Raw genomic sequence first — 18,831 nt, 5'->3', positions numbered from 1 at the left:
CAAGTGACACACATGTATACCTTATTCACATGTCAGTTATTGGAAAACATCTAAACAAATAAACTCAATACCACAGCACTTTCTATCTTTTGTTTGAGATGAATATCACCAGCCGGGTTAGGCTACTTCAAGTCAAAGCAAAACAATAATTAATTGCACCATTGCACTGGAAACAAAATAGTTTAATTTTGTTTAAGGTTTCTGTAATTAGTGGTTTATTATTTTAAATAATTATTCGGTAACGGCCTGGTGTGTGTTTCACTTGATAAACAATCAAATTGCTTTAAGAAGAAACGACCCAACTTAAAGAGATGGACGCTGACATGACAAAAGAAACATATTCTGAACTCAATAAGTGTTTAAAATAAGCATGACCGGTTGATAAGAAATCCCTGTATACTTTTTTGCAAATAGGAGATTTAAGCTTGTAATTTGCGATTCAGAATGAGCACAGTTGTTGCTAATAGCAATAACAATGGATCTGTTGTGTCCCAGTAAATCAGAGTGACAGTGAGCCTGCTTGCATCACATCATGACTCTGAAACTGGAGCCGCTAAATGGAGTTCAGCCACCAGTAATACTTACATCTGTGCTTTTCTTACTGTGACACGCCAAAAGGCCTGTTGTTCATCTTTCAACCAGTTTGACAGGCACAGAAACCAGAAGGATCCACAGGGCATGAGCTGAGGACGAGGTGGAAAGGATGACTTGTGTTACGCTAATTAATCCTCTCCTGCATTCTTTTGTTATATCTTTAAGAAGGGTATCTCGGGTAGAAAAACTGATCAAAGGAACAGCACTTAATTAACCAGTGGAAGGACAAAGGTCAAAACCATATGAGGTTGTAGTATCACATTCTCACTTGGAGACCAGCTTTAGAATACTATCACAAAATATATAATTGTATTCCATTATTTAGGAAAGGAGATGCTCAAACTCAATCAGCAAGATATTCAAGTGTTAAACGAGACATCCATTCAAGAAGACTGTCATTTTGAAATCACAGCAGAAATGTTGGTTTAAAAAAACGTTGAGGTCAATCACTTTAAAGACAAATATTGAAAAAGCAAACATGGTAAATTCATGTAAGAGGTTTGAAAGGCAGTGGCTTTTTTCTGTCAGCTTTTTATGTTTACTCAGACTGTTTTCAGTTTGCTAATTGTAATTTGTTGATTAGACTGAGGTGGAGTCGTTGATCCACATTACTGTTTTCCTTTTAAATAAAGCTAATTTACTGAAAAACAACAAATAATAGTAAGTTACACACACACACTTCTCTTACAACACAACCCTTATCATTTGCAATTTAGATAGTCAGCTTTGATAAGCAGATGTGTTTGCTGTGTTATCAGAGATTGATTGCAAACCTATATGTGACCTTTGGCCAGAGGCCTCCTCGTTACTTCCGGCCCTTTGTAGACTCACCAGAGAAAAACAGCAGACTCTTGCTTTCTGATGAAATCAACCTTCCCCTAAAACACATTTACAGATCAACTAAAAGACAGTTACTATATGTACCCTAGTTTAATCTTTTACCTAGTTTTAATCAAGCTTGTCCCCTTTTATTATTGTCTTTTCAAGGCCTTTATTTTCTCCTTTCATTGTACTTTGTGTCTGAGGCTTTATCTGTTATCTGAAACATGAATATTTCACGTTCACATACTTGGTATGATTTTGTAAATATGCTTTGAATCAGAATCAGAAACAGGTTTATTGCCAGGTAGGTTCACACATACGAGGAATTTGACTTAATGTCATGGTGCAGACATAAAATATAAAACAAGAAATCTAACTAAAAATCTTTAAGGACACCGTAATAACATATAGTTAAATAGCAATAAAGCATTAATTTATATGGAAATAGAATGCTATGAATGAATTATAGGATATAAAATATGAAACAAGAAATATGTGCAGTAAGCATGAACATTGTGTGCATTAATGTAATGCATATAGGGACTACGTTGTGGCTGAGGTAAGTGTCAGTGGGGGGGCCAGGCCTTGTTTAAGAGGCCGGTAGCGGAGGGGAAGAAACTGTCCAGGTGGCGAGAGGTTTTGGTCCTGATGGAGCGCAGCCTCCTGCCAGAGGGGAGGGGGGTGAACAGTTTGTGTCCAGGGTGGGAGGGGTCGGCCACTATCTTCCCTGCCCGCTTCAGGGTTCTGGAGGCGTGCATGTACTTCCTGTAACCATCCAGCCGTGGGAGTATGTGAAGGTATACATCATGATGGTATTGGTAAGGTATTCTGCAGTAGTTTGTAAATATGACCAGAACCATTATCTTTTTACAGCAACAAAAGTTCTTGTAGTAAATAAATATAAGAAAGTAAAGATAACAAGTCCATCCTTTTATAAAATAACAAGATGATCATCCGACAGTATGCCAAAGTTCATGACATACTTCCTCGTATTTTATCTGCAGAAGATGACCTCTGATGGTTACTGAGTTCTCTGATGAAGCACCACAGCGGCTTCTAAGTGACATTAATATCCATCATTATTATCTACTGGCAGAGCAGCCTCCTAATTGTTCCAGACATTTAGCTTAAGAACAGTGAAGGCATCATCAAGGAGAGTTTAGATGATGTCTAGTGCAGCAGGGGGGGATTACATCATATCAATATGAAGACACGAACATGTTAGGACATTTTAATGATGTTTTAGTAGTGCTCTGGATTCAGATTCAGCTTTTACACAGTAACCATCAACATCAGCAGACAAACACTGACACCCACTGGCTGCTTAGTCAAAATCACTGCAGTCAGTTGATTCAATCTGTTTCTTTTTATACAGTATGTAAGAGTTCAGTGATGGTGAAACATTTACAAGCTTTACTCAAGTACTAGATAACTTACATTTTATGCTACTTTGTATTTCTATATTTCGAATCAATTATTGCACTTCTTACTCCACTAAAGTTAGCTGAGAGCTACGGTACATGTCACATACAGAAGCTATGATAAGTTTACAAACACATTAAGCAACACTAGTATATGAAGTATATTATTTACCATTACTTTAGAAGGAAGATTAATTAATGCAGGAAATGATAACGTCTTTAGTAAAACTGTAAGTTTGCATTCCTTTGACACATCATTACATTTACTAACTATCTAATAGTTGTGATAAAATAATGTTCCTCCCTCACTGTTTAATATATGTAACATATATATTGAGAGTTGTTGAGACCCCAAAGACACACAAAAAAGGTAATTCTGATTTCAGGTTTCGATGACTACTAAACATTAGTGTCTGTACGGAAAGGCTTTTTCTCACTTTATAAAGAGTAAATGCCATGTTTGTGTTGTTGCTACCTGTTTTTGTATGTATTTTTTTGATGTTTATGATATTTATTAAAGTTTGAATGGACAGATAGTTTAACCTTAAGGGAAGGTGGGTTGGCTTATGTCAAATTCCACAGTATAGTGGGGTTTAATTTAATCTAAATAAAAACATGACAATAAGTGTGAAGTAGTATTGCAGCTGATCAAAGTGATGAATTATGCCATTAACACTGATCCTGCCAACATGTTTAACATACAAGGACTAACTAACTGGGGTCATTTGCATTTGCAAAGACAAAGCACTTTAGGAAATATTTTACATTTGTGTCCTTCAAAATGTTTAATCCTAAAATATCTATCTCCATGAATATTTTTGTGAACATCATTTCTAACATTGGAAGCCAACTATCCTTATTTTACTCAAAACGTTTCACTGATTTAAACTGATTTCTCTAGTTGAAAATGATCCCATATTGAGCATTTCACACCATGCACACATTCTCAAACGTTTGGGTCCACTGAGATGCTGTTATTTGAGCCAGAGGGCTGAATTCACTGACGGACTGCCCATTTCCTGTAAACCAAGAAACAACACCGACAGAGTACCGACTGTTTGAGAAATTAGGTGAAAGGTGTAACATGAGGACGTCTCTCTGCAACCTCTTGGTAAATATAAATGGTATTTTTTGCTAATTTAGATATGTTTACACTATATTACATCAAATATGCAACCAAGAAACTAGTCAGTGCATGAAGCCTCAATGAAATGTAACATCCAGACTGCGAGTGTCATTCGTCCCTTGATCAACAGAATACATCGGATAATCATCCCATCCGTATTGATTAATCGGTATGCTATGTGACGCGCAGACGCAGAGGCTGTCCCGCTGTATTTAAAGGGGACTCCTGAATGGATCTATTAATGGCAGAAGTTCCTGTCAAATCTGTGCTTCCAGGTTAATGATTTGCTGGTTATCTCGTACTTAGTACTTAGCGTGGAGTTTGGAGTCTGCCCTCCCCTCTGATAAAACATAATAGGAGAAGCTCGGACCTGCATTGCCTTTCTGTTTTGGCCTTTTTCTTCCACTTCAGCCGCTGAATCTCGGGTTTTGCTTCTTCTGGCTACAGAGAGAAGGACACACAATGTTAACTCTAGTTGTGTTCTTGCTTTGTGCAGCCTCCTCTGTCACAGCTTCAGCCAAAGGTGAGTTGATGTGTGGTTTTCTGTGAGTGGAGAAAGTTTGTTGTAGGGTGATGTTTGTGTCAAATGGAATATTATTTAATAAATAAGTTCACCATATTTATGTGGGACAAGAAGAAACTGATAGAAATGTGTCAACAGGATGTATTTGTTGCTCACTTGAGGCGTATAGATGATCCGAAGAGTCAGGCTTCAATTTATTGTGCCACAGAGACTTATTATCCTCAAATGAATGAAATCGCCCTGGGTAATCTTACATAGACTCAAAGAATCAGTCTATTCATTGTGAATGTTGAAGCTTTCCATTATGCTGCTTTGTTACATCACTGATTGATATGAGATGAAAGATTTAAAAACAGAACAATACTAAAAAAAACACAGATTATTTATGTGAGTGTTTTGCTTCTGATGTTCCCTAAACACCTCAGTCAGCTGTTTTGAAATAGAGCTAGGTTTTATATTTGTATATTTGTACATGTTCCTCAGCGACTGGTGATGAAATCATGTACTGACACGTCAGTCTGTCCTTCCTCGTGGCCTAATGTCATATCTAACGCTCAGCTTGTCATTAATAAATCACAGGAGGGATTTTGTTCTTCTGCCACGTTGAACACACCTTGTTAAATGGCCTCACCTCAACCCTATCAACAGATAGTATCTATGTAAAACAACAAATTAAGTTAGTGTCCTTTCATGTCGACACAAGCTGTATTTAAGCTTGAAACAGAGAACTTTGAGATTGTGTGACCAACAGCAAAATATACCTAGTGTTAACTGAACACACAAAGTCAACACAAATGTAAAAAGTACATTAAAAGTAATGGCAAGGTAGTTAAAAGTGTGGATGGCCCATTAAGTGGACTTTTTTGCTGATATGATAAGAAATGTCATCTGAGATTTGAAATGTTGCTTCCGAACAGCATAGAAAAACCTACAAAACTCAATTAATCCTTTCCATGATGTCCAGGTTGTTGATTATTTTCTTCCATGGTTTATTATTATGAAACACAGCCATTGTTCACAATCAAATCTAAGATTTTAACGCTTTAATGATCCAACAAAACAATTGTTATAAGTTATTACATGAGGATACAGTGACACACAGATATAGATGACTGAGCATTCTGATATTCATAAGGTACGGACATGTGTGGTTAGGTATGACAAATGTTTTAAAAGCTTTCAAGCACCAGTGGTTTGTTCTTTTAAGTCTTCAGTATCTCAACAACATGACAATAGTCTTATTGCAGATCCCTCTCACTGTCTACACTGTTTTCTTACCAGTCGTGTTTCCTGTGTTTCTTCAGGTGGTGCTGCTGGACCCCGGCTGAACAACGACCAGCTGTACAAATTCAGCTACAGCACTGAGGTGCTGGTGGACAGGGTGAGGGGGTCAAAAGAGGGCACTGCTGGCTACAGGATCTCAAGCGATGTGGACGTAAACCTCGTGTGGAGAGATCCCAGCAACAAAGACGACCAACTGATTCAACTGGCGGTATGTTGGTCCAATCAAATGATACGACAGCGCAGGATCTCATTTTGAGAGTTAAAACAATCCACATAATATTTCTGACTACACAAATACTCTTGATACAATTAATAGTAAGGACAGAATGCGTCCTTCTTTTTGAGAGTAGCTAATTTTTCTCACATAAATTAATCTCTCACTCATAGATCTCAAATGTGAGGATTGAACCTGCGTCCCAACGATCAAAGAAGAAGAACGTCCTGCATGGATCCACTGCAGAAAGCCTTTTGGGGAAGACCAAACTGGCAGCTCTGACTAAACCTTTCTTTTTGCATCTGAAAAATGGAAAGGTAAGAGCATTCGTGTGCACACAGAAAATACTCCATATCAGTTGCTACACTACTTACTGCTGGTGTTATCTGTACAACCATATAGTATTTTAATATATTTTTACTCCTCATTACCTCCCTAAGGTAACAGAAGGTTGTGTTTTTGCTGTGGGTGGTTTATCTGTTTGTTAGCAAGATTACAGAAACACTACAGGCCTGATTTACATGAAACTAGGTTGAAGGGTGTAGCATGGGTCGAGGAAAAACACATTACGCTTTTTACCAGATACTAATCATGGGGATAATTTGCCAAACATTGCCAGATAGGGCATGGCCTCACCTAATATTAAAAATAAAACACATTTAAGTATAAAGAGTGAATATATTTGGCAACATTAACATAGTTTGTAATCACTCACATGTGAATAACATCAGCAGCAATTCCTGAAAATGATATAAATGAAGGTTTTGGGCAGATTTATGATCTTTTACGAGGGAGAAATGCTTACATAAGTAATGTTAGAAGGTCATTTGGGTACTTTTAGCACTTCACTGTTGTTGTCTTCAGAGAATAATTGAGCATGCTTTCATTTTGGTGGAGTGATGATGCTGGCAGGGGAAAACCGTGCAGGTGTGTGTACAAAGGTCAGCAGGTTCAGAGGGTCAATGAATGAATGAATGAATGAACAAGCCTGACTTGAAGAGCGCCTCTGGGTTGGTGGATAAGCTTCATGCTGTCTTCTTATTGGCTGTGAGATGTTGGAGTTCAAGCCAAACTCATTCACTGTTATCAAGTAACTGTATCTAATAAGGCGTAATTGCCGCAGAAAGAATTACAGCCAGATTACAGCTAGATATTTAATTTTATGGCTAAAGGGAAGAATTCTATGGCATACGTTTATAATTAAATAATACTAAAAACGTCAATTTAAACCGATAGAAAGTGTGAAGACCCCTTAACACAATGTTCAATATCTTTTTGGATAACATGCTTATTTAGAGGATAAGATCCCTTTTACTAATTTGACTGTATGACCAGTTAACATCCTAGAAAGAGCCGCAGAGGATCTTAAGCCCTCAAGGCTTTTTAGCATATATTAATGGATGTAAACACTAATAATTCCATTATTATCAAATAGTAAATGTAAAATTCAGACAAAAGTATTTTCTACAAAATTTATGTTGTTTATACTGATTGCAGGCTGCCACAGCAAGGATACACAGAGTAAGACTGAGTAGCAGTGGTCAATCTATTTATGGTAGTCCTCGCTGATATCGTGGTCGAGGGCCACAAATAAATGACATACTGTATAGGAGACACTGCAGGATGATGTAATCGGCTGCTTCTCCACTCATAAGCAGGACACTGAGAGCATTATTGAGCTGAACTGAAGCCTCAACGCTCAACTGAACTGTGTGGTGTAATTTGATATTTCCCAAGATTAATTTAGCACATTTGACTGAGCTTGTTCCATTATTTCAAGATCATATCAGCGACACGAGTAAAGATAAGACTGACTCATCTTTCATGCTGGTCAGTAGTGTGTGTTGAGAACATAATTAGAAGTTGAGCTAGACTCTTTTTAAACATTTAGAGTGCTAACACCAAAGTACTCTGGTTTTGTTTTTGATCTACACTTCAAAGAATATCTTATTTCTGCGCATAATGTAAATAGGCTCTGTTGTCATGACCATGCATTTGTGTACACACATGTGCAATGGAAAACTGACACCCTGAAGGCCTTTGTGAGCTGCAGCACGTACAGCAGCACCGAGGGTCATTGCCCCTTTATCTGCTCAAAGACATGCCTCAGTATCCATTGTTCAGAAGCATAACATTTCATATGACATGTTGCTTTCTTTGTAGGCAAAGGCCTTTTATTCCTTCTGGGCCGAACCTGCAACCATCAAGAACCTAAAAAGAGGACTGGCCAGCTTATTGCAAATGCAGCGCACCACTGGGAAGGTTATAGAGGTAATTGGCGTTATAATGCTCCCATCACATTTATTCACGTCTTTTATATTTCATTACATGTAGCTAATTGCAATCTTAATGTGTGGGAACAGAATGACGTGTCTGGAAGGTGCACGGTGGAGTACAAGGCAGTTAAACGTCAAGTGACGAGAACCAAGGTCCTGGACACGTGTAAGACTGCGGAGACGGGATTCACCACTCACAGTCAGGTATGTCAGCATCCAGAACAGCTCATTGTGCTAGAATATGAAGGTTACTGAATTACTAATACATAACTCTTTAAAGGTCCCCTATTATACTGTTTTTCATCAATATATTATAGGTCTCAGATATATACAAAACATGTCTCTGAAGTGTTTGGCTCCAAATACCAAACAGATCATGCATTGCAGCATCTAGGGATGTAACGATATACCGAATATCGCGGTATCGCGGTAAATAAACGTCCCAATACCGTCGTGAGACTGACAACATTTTTTTTTTAAAACACTTTTTTTTGTTTTAAACCTTTATTTAGCATCCCATAATCCCCTCTGTTTCAGCCCTGTTCCAAAAGTGCTAATTCTCTGTCTGTTACTTTAGATGAAAAATAAGATGCCACTCCCCACGCCCCTCTGAGAGATATTATTTGGTTAAAAAAAACCCAATGGTGCTCTAGGAGGAGATTCAGATGAGAAGGTGGACAGGTGTTACCTTGGTTGCTGATTGGCTAATGGTTACACAAGCCAAAAAAACGTTATGACATCATAAAGTGGTCAAAATCTGATCAAGTCATTTTTTATATAAATGGATCAGGACAAAAAGACTGAGAATCTTTTTTCCTGAAACTTTCAGAATCTCTTAACGCAGAGGGGACACATATTTATGTACTGTAGATGAGACATGAAAAAGTTGATTTTGCATAATGGTGACCTTTAATATGTCCCCTCCAGGTGTTGGGTATAGGCAGAAAGTCCAGTTCTGTTACAACGTTCACTCTTGAAGATGGTTTCATCCACTCTGCCGTGGCTGAAGAAACACACTCACTGGCTATTAACTCCCACAGATCTGCTGCAGCTAAAGTCGTTTCCAGGTACATGCCTTTATCAATAATAACCATGTGTGTGCATTTGTAATTCGGGCACTTTTTAAGTTTTACATTTCTTGCTTCACAGGCAAACCCTCACTCTTGTGGGGACGGAGGCTGGACCCCTGGAGGCTGCTGGGACAGATGTGGCCGAGGTTGTCAAGTCAATCGATGCCAAGCTGGCAGCTGTTGGTATTATTGCGGATAAAATCAAATCCAAATGCAAGGGCTGTCCAACAGTGAGTACCGGTTCACTTTTTCACATATTTTCACTTATTTTAGCCATTTTCTAAAGAGGGCTATGTCAATCTACCAGTTTAATTAAAATAGAATATATGGATTATTGGATTTGCCACCAGGCTGCAGAGATTCTAATTTCAAGTTTAACTAATCATTTTGTAGCATTTAGGTGCATTTTACTTTCTTTACTTACTTGTTTTCATGAACTTTAACACGTCATTTCTTCAAAGAGGAATGTTTGGCAAATCACATTCAGTATTTCTGATACTGGTTATACTGTTTATGCATCAAAATACATGTATTTAATCATTGTAACTACCACGTCAGTGCTAACAGACAAGGTCAGGGTTGGAAAAGTAATCATTGCACACATACTTCTAAGTTACACCTAATTAGTAAACAGATCCTTAATTTGACTGAAGATGATCTCTCTTTAATCCCCTCTGCCCTGTCTTTTCTCTTTTTAGCTTTTTGAGCATTGGCAGAGTGAACAGAAGCAGCTGGAGCCGGCGAGCCTGTCCAAAGCCACGGCTCCACGCAGCTTCCTGGCCCTCCTCCAGAGCATTAGGAAGGCGTCCAAGGACGAGATCCTCAAAGTGCTGCAGAGTGCCAGCAAGACATCTCTGTAAGTGGCTGCTCCTTCTCCCCTACTCCATCACTCTGCTGTTTCTGTTACCCGGTCTAACTTTAGTAACTCACCATCATTTTGTTTCCCTTCTTCCTGTTCAGACCTCAGGTGGTGGACGCTGTGACCTCGGCTCAGACTACTGCGTCTCTGGATGCCATGATTCAGTTCCTTAACTTCACCGATGCCAAAGGTCTGGTCCTGCAGGAGAGGTTTCTCTACGCATGCGGCTTCGCTTCTCATCCCAACGAGAGAATGCTCCAGGTTCTGCTGGTGAGTTGTTTAAAACAGAATCGGCAACTTAACATGCTTGGAGAAGAAACTTGGAAGAAATGCTGTCATTAGTATTTATCAGCGAAGAGGAACAAATGTGGGCTTCATTTGCACTACATTTGATGCTCTGCTTAAAAAAGGAAATAAAATATTTGTTTCCCCAAATTTATTCAAGAAGTAAGTGGCACTCAAGTGGTTAAAGAAAGCAAAAATGTGCCACACTTTGGATTTGAATAGTGTTTTCCACTAACTTTTGTGCTATTTTACCTGTGTTTCCTAATTGAAACCAACACATCATTTAAAATTGTCCCCTCATAAAAATGGCTTGTAAATAATATATAGAGTGCCACAGTGACGCGTCCTAAAACCCGGAAGTAAACTCCTTCCGGTTCCTTTGACAAAGACCAATGCAATTTCTCCATACTTTTATCATTTTTGAATCATAAATCTAATCGATAGATTTATGATTAGAAAATTATAAAAGTAGGGTAGACATGTGGATATTATCCGGCTGAACAAAACGTGATCCGTCTCTTCAATGTGTGTCAACCACAGACCTTATTTCGAGCTATTTTCCAAAATCCTATGGAGAAATTGCATTGCTTTTTGTCGAAGGAACTGGAAGTGGTAAAATGCTAACTTACTTCCGGGTTTTAGGAGGCGTCACTGTGGCACTCTATTGCGTTCTGTCCTCAAAATATAATATAATAAATGTGTACCGTTAATTAGTTTTATCCTAACGAGTCTTCAAAACCATTCATATTTAAATTAATGATATGCTAATTGGAAGTTTGCATTTCATTATAATGCGAACTGTTTTGTTTTCAGGACATTTCAAAGGGAAAGATCGGCAGCGCAGACATCAAAGAGTCCACTGTGATCATTATGGGAGCCCTCGTCCATAAACTGTGTCAGAAAGGAGGCTGCAACTTACCGGTGAGCTTACAAAAATATAGTTAATGAAAAAAGTTAATGTAGATTTTAGAAATACCAGAGCTGACTGAAGATCCCTTGCTGTGTTTTCACCCTTCAGGCAGTGGTGGAGGTGAAGAAACTGATTTTAGACGGTCCCGACAGCACAACGGTAGAGTCCGAGGTCCAGATGTATCTTCTTGCTCTGAAGAACTCTTTACTTCCAGAGGCCATTCCCATCTTCACCAAATATGCCGAGTCAGAGGTGGGAGCTTACTGCACCATCGCTCTCACCGCCCTGCAGAGATACGACTTCACTCTCATGACTAATGAGGTGAGCAACAGTGCACATTACACTCCATTTGAACTGATGAGTGTTAATGTTATGTTGAGCTGATTAGCGTGTCACAGAAACTGAAAGCACACATTTATCTCATGTGTAGGTGAAGCACACAGTAAACAGGGTTTACCACCAGAATCATCGCGTCTATGAGAAAAATGTAAGAGCCGCCGCTGCTGACGTCATCCTGAGTAGCAACCCCTCCTACATGGAAGTCAAAAATCTGCTTCTGTCCATCGGAAACCTTCCTCATGAAATGAACAAGTACATGCTGTCCAAGATCCAGGACATCCTTCGCTTCCAGCTGCCAGCCAGGTGTGTTATGGGAAATCCAATGGACCACCAAAAAAGAAATGTTGGTTGAACATAGGAATGTAACAGAACATAATTAAGCTTTGCGAATACAAATTGCAGTAATTTGTTGTATAACATATATCATTTTTCAGCAATGTAGTACGACATGCTATGAAGGATGCAATTTCTCATAACTACGACCGGTTTGCAAAGGTTGGGTCATCGTCTGCATATTCAGGATTCATGGCAAGTAAGTAATCAACCCTCATCTGTAAGACTAAAAACATTACTCAATATATTCTTAAAAGATCTAATGTGAGATGAAATGATGAACAGTGGGAACCAAATTGCAAGAGTCAATCAACATATCATTTTAGGGTGTTGGTTAAGCACATTCAAGCTCTATTTTGCTCCATTAAAAATCATAAGTTTGAGTCGTATTATTTGCTTTTTAGTACTAAGATAAATTGACTGGGCACTTTAAAATTCTCTCCGTACAGAATCTGCTGATGTGACCTCCACGTACAGTTTGGACATCCTGTATTCAGGCTCTGGGATCCTGAGGAGAAGCAACATGAATATTTACGGTGCTAGTAATGGAGCTCTTCTCCATGGACTACAGGTAGGGAAACCACATAATGAAACAGACATTCATTACACTAATGTATACAAGAAAAGCTTAGCAGGACTGTTGCATGAAAGTCAAAGTCACAGATCGCTCGCCTGGTACAGACTGCTATGAAAATTATGGGGGTTAAAAAACACCCATCTCTCCAAAACATATACGAGCAGTCCATTATCAGACAGGCAAACACAATTGTGTCTGATCCCACCCACATACTTCACCCAGAATTCCAGCTCCTACCTTCTGGTAGAAGATTCAGGGTTCCCAAGAGCAGGCTGAACCGCTATAAGCACTCATTCCTACCTATGTCCATTAAGCTTCTTAACATTCACATGAAATGAAATGTAGTCAAATGTAATGAAATGTACTTTTTAAATGTTGGCCATGAGGTCGCAATAGGTCGCCATTGTCAGTATGTGCGTCTGTGTATTGTGTTTGTTCAAACGGTGTATGACTGATGATATGTGTATGTCTCTTAATGTCCACTATGTTTGTATATGTACATGTATGCTGAACTGCAGGATGGAGTCCAGAACAAATGTCCTTACGGGGACAATAAAGTATATCGTATCGTATCGTATGAACATTTGCAGGAGTTTAGATCTTTGCAATGAATTGTTTTTATGCTGTTTTGACATCTGTTTTATGCTTTTAATGTGTTCAGAAAAGCATCTTGAATAGCCACACCATTACCACATTTCTATTTTAAACTAATGTGGACATGTTTTGTGTCTTCTAGGTGGCAATTGAGGCCCAGGGTCTGGAGTCAATGATTGGTGCCACAGCCGATGAGGGAGAGGGAGATCTGGAGTCGTTTGCTGGGATGTCAGCTTTGCTCTTCGATGTCCAACTGCGACCCGTCACCTTCTTCAAGGGTTACAGTGACCTCATGTCAAAAATGTTCTCCATGTCTGGGGACCCCATGAATGTAGTGAAGGGTCTCATCCTGCTGACTGATCATTCTGAGGTAAACTGCTTTAACTGTGTCCTTCATCAATGATCCATTTACACTACACCTCAATATAGAAGTCATTTTAGTGTTTCAAGTATAAATTCAGTGTGAGGTTATCAAAGAAAACAGAACTTAACAACTGGTATTTGATGCCAGGTAAAGAGCTGCACAATACTCCAAGAAAGCTTTATTTTACTTCAAAACAGTGTCAGCTGGCTGGTTTGAGTTCAGTTTGGTCATCTTGACAAAAACGACAGAATTGGTGATATGTTCAAACACCTGGAATAGACTTCAGTTTATGTTCAGTTTAGTCTGCAATCTAAAATCTGTAAAACAAGAGAGTTTGCTCTGGCAGGTGGGACAGCAGTGATTGACACTGTGTAAGTGTCCTCGTGGCTGACATTGGTTGTCTTCCATTCAGGCGTGCTAGAATCTACCATTGGGAGCACTATGTCTACTGTCAGGATATAGAGTTTCAGCACACATGATAAAAAGTTACTAACTATACTTTTTAAGTAGCAAGACAGTTTTCATAGGTTGTTTTGGAAGGCATTGACCCACAACCGTTTTTGTCATGTTGGCATCAGTACACGTTTACTTTGTCAGATGCATTCAGTATGTCTACACAAGTGCAGATAGTGAAGCGTAGTACTGTGACTTTGAACAGGGTTTAAATGCTTACAGATGATAAAAGGGATGTTGCATTTATTTTTGCCTTATGCTGAGGCTATTTTTAAAGTGCTTTTACAGTCTTCAAACATATCATCTATGATAAAAAGGTATCTTAATTATCGTCCGATATAACCAATTCTTCTGTTTTTGTTTTGCTTCCTGTTCATCTTTCTGTAAATTATATTTTCTTCATCTATCTATACTTTGCTGTAACAACAACAAATGTCCCCTTTGAATACAGAATTCTAATTTTGATTCTGATTTGTCTCTGCAGGTGATCCAGCTGCAGTCCGGTTTGAAGGCGAGTGCCGAGTTCCAAGGAGGGTTAGCCATTGACATCTCTGGAGGCATGGAGGTCAGCCTGTGGTACAGGGAGTCCAAGACCAGCGTCAACAACAGGTACAGTCCACACACCGAGCCAATTCAATGATATTCTAGTAGTTGCAGTTGGTGGAGTTTTTGTCCCGTAGGCAAATTGGGGCATCAGCATAGCTTTACATAATGCTGTGTACTGTGTGTATAGGTCATAACCTCACGCACAGCCTTGTAATGATACATTATCTCACTGAGTACGTTTGTTTTACTGTATGTTCATCTTGATGTACAGTAAAACACTGGCAGGACAAAGGACAGAGTGATTGACAGACAATTCTTAGAAGACAACCTTTGTGACTGAAAGGAGAGTCGTTTTTAGAGGTCGCGCAATGTCACAAACTGCAAATAGATTTCTGTTGATGTTGGATTCAAGTGAACTTATGATGGTCTATAAGCGTCGCCCGATGCATTTGTTCCATGTTGGACATGCTCCAGTATTGTGATCATGTCTGTCTCATTTCCAGGTTTATGTGGATATGTCGTCAGTTCTGTCTGGTTCTCTATTTTAAACATTACAGTCATCGCACAACGGTAGCAGCTGAAAATGGACATCATCATGCGGGTGTCGTTTAGCTCACGGCATCTGGTGATGAAATAGGGTTTAGAGAGCAATGCCACTGATTTTTGACATTCAAATACTGTTACGATTTTCCTGTGCATATGCACCTCAGTATTTATATAATATATTATATAAGTAATAAATACATTTGGTGCAAAATCTGTATTGAAAACCAAACTACGTACTGTGCTTTGTTAGTGTTTGTTTTGTTAATCAGATCCGATCTTATCTGATATTTAATGCATTTTAAGATTGTATTGATAAACTGAAAATGCTTATTTTACCTAATAGTGCAAAAGTAAAATATGAGATAAAACTCCATACTGACACTTGGGTTTAGTACCGGCACCCCATTCAAATAATTGACATCCGGCTTTTATGCCTTTTTTATAATGAAGTTTGCATTAGTGATAGGGATTATATGTACGTTTCTATGAGGAATTGTTTACAGAGATTGAAAACAAGGCACATTTAATTGGAATCTCTTTGATGGTGCAAAAAAAACACAACCCTGTGAAATTCAAATAACTTTTGGTTTAAAAAAAAAAAAATGGTTTAAGGAAGAAAAATAAGCTTTTATATTTCAGCTCTCTGATTTATTTTCCTGCTTCTTAACCATAGTAAAGGGTCATATCTTTGACCCGTGTGTGCGTAGGGGAATGGCAGAGGCAGGTGAATGGATCAGCATAGTTGTACCTCTTCCACTCTGATAATAGGCTGTCAGGCTATCTTTAGCAGCAGAACAAACCATACTGGCATCTTTGCCAAGGCATGTCTTCACGGGCAAGGCTAGAGGTTTGACGTTCAACTGGCTGGCACACACTGCGATTTTAAACAAAGGGGAAGTTATTAAACTCTTCTTGTTAGTATCTGAACTTTATTGTGCTTTTTAAGCCACTGATACATACTGTGTGAAACAAATACATGTTCACATACAATGACAAAGCGCCACAATCGTTGGGACAAGGAAGAATATAAGTATTTTGGACACATTTTCACTTTGTTTTCTCTTTATGGTTTCAGGGGAGCATTAGTGGTCACTGGCAACGTTACAGTGGATATGGACTTCATGAGAGTGGGTGTTGAGGTCAGCTACGAAACAGAGGCATCGCTAGACTTTATCACCACAGTCCAGTTTTCAGAATATCCCTTCCTGGTGTGCATGCAGATGGACAAAACCACCTTCCCCTTCAGGTATTTTACACATACATATTTCAATGGCTCTGTGGTTTTAATGTTGAATCATCTTTTACAAAAACCTAATCATCTGTTCTTATTGTTTTGCTTTCAGTGAATCCCTCAGCAAGTATGAAAGCATCTCATCAGGGAAGAGCGTTGTATCACATAAGAGGAAGAAGCAACTCGTACCGGGCTCTGAATTCCCTCTTCACCAGGAAAACTCAAACATGTGCAAGAAGGTTTTTGACTCCAGCTGGTAAAAGACATACCATGAACAATCCAACATTGTCACTCAACGAGTGTTTTTTCGCATACAGGGACAGCTATCACACCTCAGCCTCATGCAGTGAAAGTACGCAAGAGAAAAAAGTGGTGAATGTTTTTTTTTAACAACACATGCAAAGTTTACATTCCTGTGAATATTTAAGTCATTTAAATTTTAAGTTTTTTTAAAAACCAGGAATTCTTGCATTGTCTTTTTTCATAAATAGGATGTATGTTTTATTTGATAGGTAATGCACAACATGAAAAAGTAACCCTGTCATAACCCCAACATAGTTACAGTAAAGATGTACATGTAAATATCACACTGGACACAGTAGATCTCCCCTATGAATAGACACGCTCCTTTCTGTCAACATTCCTTTGTTTTTTAATTAAAAAAGTGTTTACCGAGGAGGAGAAGCGTATTGTTTTATCACTGTATCACTGTTCACACACTTGAAATAACTTATTAAGCAGATTAATATCGATTAATTACATTTGTATAATCAGGTTAGTGATTTTTAATTGCACCTACAGAGACAATGTGTGTGCATCGTTTTTACTTTGTACTTGCAAGATTTGAGGTGAAAATCAAATCTCTAAAAGATAATCCATCAACACTTGAATATCTTTTTTTTAACGTGGCTGTAATTGCTCTGTGTATCTGAAAACATCTGGGTAGCTTTGAAGACTTTTGAGCTGCTCTAAACTTGTATTTTCATATTTAGGGATCGGTTTGTTAGATTTATCATTGGCTGACAATAAACGTGCAGTGGAAACACTTTGCCTTTTGACTTGGTTTGTGTATTTAGATGCAACAAGAGCATGTGTGAACAATGGGATTAACCCTCTGGGGGTGCTTGAAATTGTTCATTTTGCCTTTAAAGTGGCATTCAATCAATTGTATATGTCATAGTCGGTATATTTGTTATTGACATAGTCATATACAGTCTGAGAAATACAGCCACCATTAAGTCTGTTACAAAATGAGATCAACTCAGTTTGAAAGACACTATCAAGTCGGTCTCTGCTGCTTTAGTATTGAACCATGTTGATCCCCCATATAAAATTGCAAGAGGACTCATCAGTTTACGGTGCTCATGGCAACTTCACATGGACAATTCAAAATATTTACCCCAGAGCCCCAGAGACTGGCGGGGTCTCCTATTCTGGGATACTATCCTATCCTGCCTTTGATTCACTGTGGGCTAATTAGTTTGTGGACATTTTAATAAACAAGCATTTATTTAGGTATAAGCAACATGTAAAAAAGCTAAATACGCTGAAGTACACGCAGCTTGTGTGATGATATGATTATGTTTTGCTTAATAAATTAGTCTTTCTTTGTAATAACTATTTCTCTCTCCATTGCATTGATAAGCCTCGACTATCCTACATGCACTGGTCCTTTAGGCAGCTCAGAGTAAATCATAACAGAGTAGCCTACCTGCCAGATAGTGAATGGTGGGCTTTCAAGCACTTTTAAAGTTTGAGGCTCCAGAGCAGTTTCACATACTTTGAGCTAATCTGCAAATGTTCTATGAGGCGCTAAAATAATATGCTAGGACTGTCATTGAGTTAGCTGACGTTGAACTAAAAGGACTGCTGTGCCTAAGTAGCATGCAGCCTCAAAGATAAACTATCATAGCAGGAAACATAATCCCAGTGTAGAAGTTCTCACCTTCTGGTGGCATCTGGCAATCTGGTCATTGCACAATGTGAAACTCTATAAATTCAGGAGTTTTATGTATTTTGTTAAGGTTTAACACTGTAGCATGCATTTGTGTCTCTCTTAAGTAAACTAATAGCCCTCATTAGTGTTGACATTTGTGTCCAAAGAGACAGAATGTAACTAAGTACATTAAATGTAACACACACTTTTGGATCCAGGTGAGGCAATCAATCTTAACTTTTCTTGTGTCAAAGCTGTGACATCAGAGCCCCTCTTGGCATCCAAATACAACAACTGGGCCTCAATGTAGATTATTTAGGAACCACCGAGAGCAGCTGGGGGCAAACCAGTGTCTGCCAGTCTCGCTGCATCCATGGCAACCGAGTAAACACAGCAGCAAGCTGTCAGGTTAAACTTAAGCCTCGGGCTGGGTGATGTTTCAGTGTCACCAGAAAGCTAACCTCCCACATGGTCAATGCCAAAAGTGTTTTTCTCTTTGCTAGGAGCTGTTTGATTCCCCTTTTGACC

The 18,831-nt window shown here is 38.7% G+C and overlaps 1 protein-coding gene across 2 annotated transcripts; it reads left to right on the top strand.

Annotated features, from left to right (window-relative positions):
• Window positions 1-3,848: 3,848 nt before the first annotated feature.
• Window positions 3,849-17,413, top strand: mttp (microsomal triglyceride transfer protein). 2 transcript variants are annotated; one of them, XM_034203511.1, is made up of 19 exons: window positions 3,849-3,948; window positions 4,375-4,486; window positions 5,791-5,978; window positions 6,158-6,301; window positions 8,148-8,255; window positions 8,348-8,464; window positions 9,188-9,327; window positions 9,410-9,560; window positions 10,029-10,186; window positions 10,291-10,459; window positions 11,288-11,395; window positions 11,493-11,705; window positions 11,815-12,026; window positions 12,158-12,255; window positions 12,506-12,627; window positions 13,370-13,597; window positions 14,529-14,653; window positions 16,212-16,382; window positions 16,480-17,413. In XM_034203511.1, exons 1-19 carry the CDS (start codon window positions 3,922-3,924, stop codon window positions 16,625-16,627), a joined length of 2,739 nt encoding a protein of 912 aa, XP_034059402.1. In that variant the 5' UTR covers window positions 3,849-3,921; the 3' UTR covers window positions 16,628-17,413. The 2 variants fall into 2 exon arrangements, with proteins under 2 accessions (XP_034059402.1, XP_034059404.1); XM_034203513.1 differs by lacking the exon at window positions 4,375-4,486 and having other exon boundaries at window positions 3,856-3,948.
• The last annotated feature ends 1,418 nt before the right edge of the window (window positions 17,414-18,831 follow it).

The sequence above is a fragment of the Gymnodraco acuticeps genome, unplaced genomic scaffold (genome assembly GCF_902827175.1).
Source record: "Gymnodraco acuticeps unplaced genomic scaffold, fGymAcu1.1, whole genome shotgun sequence".
NCBI lineage: Eukaryota > Metazoa > Chordata > Actinopteri > Perciformes > Bathydraconidae > Gymnodraco > Gymnodraco acuticeps.
Note: the sequence above shows the minus strand (reverse complement) of the source record. Positions and strands in the feature narration are given on the sequence as shown.

Bases quoted from the DNA above. Each gene is read 5' to 3' on its own strand.
- mttp (XM_034203511.1), top strand. From the start codon at position 3,922: ATGAGGACGTCTCTCTGCAACCTCTTG. The intron at 11,396-11,492 runs GTGAGCTTACAA...TTCACCCTTCAG, and splicing joins AAGGAGGCTGCAACTTACCG to GCAGTGGTGGAGGTGAAGAA. The intron at 13,598-14,528 runs GTAAACTGCTTT...TTGTCTCTGCAG, and splicing joins TGCTGACTGATCATTCTGAG to GTGATCCAGCTGCAGTCCGG.